This window comes from Gavialis gangeticus, unplaced genomic scaffold, assembly GCF_001723915.1.
Source record: "Gavialis gangeticus isolate Ggan-Ray unplaced genomic scaffold, GavGan_comp1, whole genome shotgun sequence".
Lineage (NCBI taxonomy): Eukaryota > Metazoa > Chordata > Crocodylia > Gavialidae > Gavialis > Gavialis gangeticus.
The window spans coordinates 264,454,342-264,455,335 of NW_017729032.1; the positions used below are offsets into that span (position 1 = coordinate 264,454,342).

The 994-nt window shown below is 39.6% G+C and overlaps 1 protein-coding gene across 2 annotated transcripts in view; it reads right to left on the reverse strand.

Moving 5' to 3' along the window:
* Nucleotides 1-994, reverse strand: part of NIT2 (nitrilase family member 2) — a 28,925-nt gene that overhangs the window by 14,230 nt on the left and 13,701 nt on the right. For both annotated transcript variants that reach the window (XM_019523741.1, XM_019523740.1), the window contains exon 5: nucleotides 775-868. In XM_019523741.1, coding sequence (XP_019379286.1) covers nucleotides 775-868 — 94 coding nt within the window. The remainder of the gene's footprint in view (nucleotides 1-774; nucleotides 869-994) is intronic.

The following is a 994-nucleotide window of genomic DNA, read 5'->3' on the forward strand; positions in this document are numbered from 1 at the left end:
CAGATTGTACCAGGGCTGGGGCAGGGGTGGGCTCCCTTACATGCCTTGGCCCGCTGGCTTTTTCAGATTTGGGAGTTTTAATCAGAGAATTTGCAATTTTTATAAAAGATTTTGAGGGTTGTTTTTTTTTATCAGAGAAAACCAGGATCCAGGCTGATCAGTTTATCAGTGGAAACAGAAGGGAAATAAAACTTTCCACACTCTACTGTGCTGTAGTAACACTTAGAACAATTCAAAACAGAGGACCACAGTCCAGTACTTGAGAATCTAAGGAAAGCTCAGCCCATGAGGTCAAGTAATTTTGCTCCACTCTATAGTAAGAGTCCCCCGTTTTAACATAAGATGCATTGGGAGAGGACATGTGGTGCTATGCTTAAAACTTTGTCTCCATTTCTGTTGTCCTCATAAGAAACAATTTGGAAGGTCCAACTGAGCACTCAGTTTATTGTATTCCAAGCCAATGTGTGTGTCAAGGTCACGTAACCAAATTTATTAATTCCTTCCCAATGCTCAGAGAATACTCAGCCTTTGCAATTCTCTGCATCAGAGAAGGAGGAAAGTTAGCTAACTCTTCATCACTCTTCCCACTGTAGTCTGGAATTCAGATGTGTTTGAATCATTTTGCCCTGCTTCTTTGTCGGTCAACTGCCTCCAAACACCAGCATGGTATAAGCTAAAAATGGTCTGAAGTGAACCAAAAACCCAATTTCAATAGTGTGTAGTTGCTATTTTATTAGTGCTGATTAGAAAGAGCATTAATTCTCTTATACTTACGAGTATCAAAAACAGAGAAACTGTCCCCAGGGCTCAGAATTTCAGACTCCTGGAATCGGATTTTCTCAGGTATATTAATGTCAAATAAATGAATCTGTTTAAAAGAAAACAAACCCAGGGCACGCCTTTTAAATTATTCAGCATAGCACTATTAATGATGTCTCCCTACAACCCAAAAGTATACTTACAGATGTGAGCCTGTGTTAAACATATGAACCCT